This window comes from Primulina tabacum, chromosome 5 (genome assembly GCF_025594145.1).
Source record: "Primulina tabacum isolate GXHZ01 chromosome 5, ASM2559414v2, whole genome shotgun sequence".
In the NCBI taxonomy this organism is placed as follows: domain Eukaryota; kingdom Viridiplantae; phylum Streptophyta; class Magnoliopsida; order Lamiales; family Gesneriaceae; genus Primulina; species Primulina tabacum.
In genome coordinates, this window is record NC_134554.1 from 34,032,653 (window position 1) to 34,035,080 (window position 2,428).

The 2,428-nt window shown below is 41.4% G+C and overlaps 1 protein-coding gene across 1 annotated transcript; it reads right to left on the reverse strand.

The window, feature by feature from the left end:
- Positions 1-276: 276 nt before the first annotated feature.
- Positions 277-1,590, reverse strand: LOC142544347 (uncharacterized). The gene is made up of 3 exons (XM_075651404.1): positions 1,417-1,590; positions 641-918; positions 277-556 (listed from the first exon to the last, which is right to left on the reverse strand). Exons 1-3 carry the CDS (start codon positions 1,588-1,590, stop codon positions 277-279), a joined length of 732 nt encoding a protein of 243 aa, XP_075507519.1.
- Positions 1,591-2,428: the final 838 nt, after the last annotated feature.

Below are 2,428 nucleotides of genomic sequence, written 5' to 3' on the forward strand. Positions count from 1 at the left end.
ATTGTTAGTTATTTGTCTTCCTGGTACAAAGCTGCTCTGGAATTGACTGATGATATCTGACATGATTCCTTTCAGCCTCGTCGTCATTGTTTTTGTGAGGATTTTATAGCTTACATTGCATAAGCTAATTGGTCTAAACTGATTTATCCTCTCCGGGTTTTGGACCTTAGGAATTAATGTCAGAAGTGTATCATTAACGCCTTGAAGGATACAACCTGTTTGAAAGAATTTGATCGCAAAATCACATATTGATTTATCCACAACAGCCAATGTTTTCTAAAAGAATCCTGCATGTAGACCATCTGGGCCTGGCGCTTTAAATGGTGACATATCGGAGAGGGCTTGTTTTATTTCATTGGCAGAAAAAGGAGCATGTATCGTTTCCAGTTTCAGATCATCCACCTTTGGAAAAAGGCCTAATTGTAGGGGGGAAAGATTACCACTATCTGTAGCTTGGAACAAGGAGGTAAAGTAATTCTGTGCAAGTTTCTTGGTCTCTTCCTTCTCCACTATCAATTGTCCAGTAATATCTTGGAGGGCACCAATCCTAGTTCGGCTGCGTCGTGCAAGTGTGGATGCATGATAGAATTTTGTGTTTCTGTCTCATGATATAATCCATTCCTTCCTCGATTTCTGGTACCACAGGAGTTCCTCTTGTTGAAACACCATGTCTAGATCATCTCTGAGCCTTTTTTCTAGTTTGATCAACCCTCTGCTTGGTCGGATGTTCAGGCTTCTTTGGATGCCTTCAATTTTTGCTATAAGCCTCCTTTTATTTTTGTGGATGTCTCCAAATGTTGTTCTATTCCATATGGACAGAACGTTGGCCATCTTCACTATATTGTCTTCCAATGGTTCTTTAGTATCCCATTCATTCCTGATTATGTTTGGAAAGTCATCATGAGTGAGCCATGCTGCCTGAAACGAAACCCCCCTTACAAACTAATTGCTTTCTATTGAACAATTTGATTAGCAATGGGGAATGATTTGATTGAATGATTGGTTGGTGAATGACATTGGCTTTCAGGAACATCTCCTTCCAGTCTAGGTTGCACAACTCTCTGTCTAGTCTAGCACCGCTGTATGTATCTGTGCTTAGTCCTCTAGTCCATGTGTATTTGGCTCCCTCGTATCCCATATCTATCATTGCTTGGTTGAATATCCATTATAGTAAAGTCTGCACTTCGATGGTGTGTAGTCTTCTTGCGTGAGGCAACTTCGTCTTCTGTTATCACGGAATTATAGTCCCCAATAGAGCACCATGGTACTTGGATGTTTAGTTTTTCTAAGTCAAGGTCCTGCCACAACTTCTTTCGAAGTGTAGCATTGGGGCTTCCGTACACAATGGATAAAAACCAAGGATCTTTATATATCTATCTTGACCCGAGCCAGGACGAATTTTGGGTGAGTATGAACTATCTCCATGTTGATAGTATCTTGCCAGAAGATCCAAATTTCTCCGCTGGATCCCGTGGCTTCAACTCGCAACCAATTCTCAAATCCCATCTTCTTACGAATCTCATCTGCGTGAGAGCCAAAAACCCGGGGCTCCAATAGTCCTAGAATTGTGGGATTAAGTATTTTCCGCATAGTATTAATAACTATGTTCGTAGCTTTTGACGCTACACCCTGGCAATTCCAGATTAATAAATTCATATTCAAAAAAGAGTTAGAAATATGAGTGTTCCTCGAATTGAGGCGAGAGCCCCTGTATCATCCACTTTTCTTAGTCTATCATTGGCCAGGGAGTTCACCCCATGGTGCCTCCTTGACCATTTGTTTCTCCCCGTGCATGATTTCTTCTTCCATTATCACATCTCCTCCTTCGTATTGTGATGGTGGATCTTGATGATGTTCTCCAACTCCAACAGTATTGAATAGATTATCAGTATTCATGTCATCTTCCATTATTGTATTTCTTACCACATGTCGTTCTATAATTGTCCCTCCTTGAGATCCATGGATAACCACATGTTCCTCTTCCGCAGCCACTTGTCGGGATTTATCTTGTCCATGTTGTCGTCCTCTGCTCATGTCCCTGTGTTGTGGCTGGTTTTTCATTGCATTCATGCGACCTCTTTCAGTGCCAGTGGTCTCTAGTTCCTTGTAATTAACTTGTACATTGGGCCTTCTACCTCTGCCAGCTCCTATTATATGGGTACTTGGGCCTTCATAAAATAATTCAGGTCCATCCATATATGGTTCCTTATTTGTGTCCTCTTCCATTACCAATTTTACGTATCTGGAGTAATTATTTTGGTAATTATTGCCCCCCAAATCCCTGCCTTCTTTTCTTCTGTCATTGTTCCCAAATTTCGGGTTACTCATATCTTTACCTTTCTCTGCCTTCCGAACATGGCGTGATACCATCATCCACGGCCCAAATTTGTCCTTGAATTCCGCTGGATGAGTAACTTTCCCAATCTGG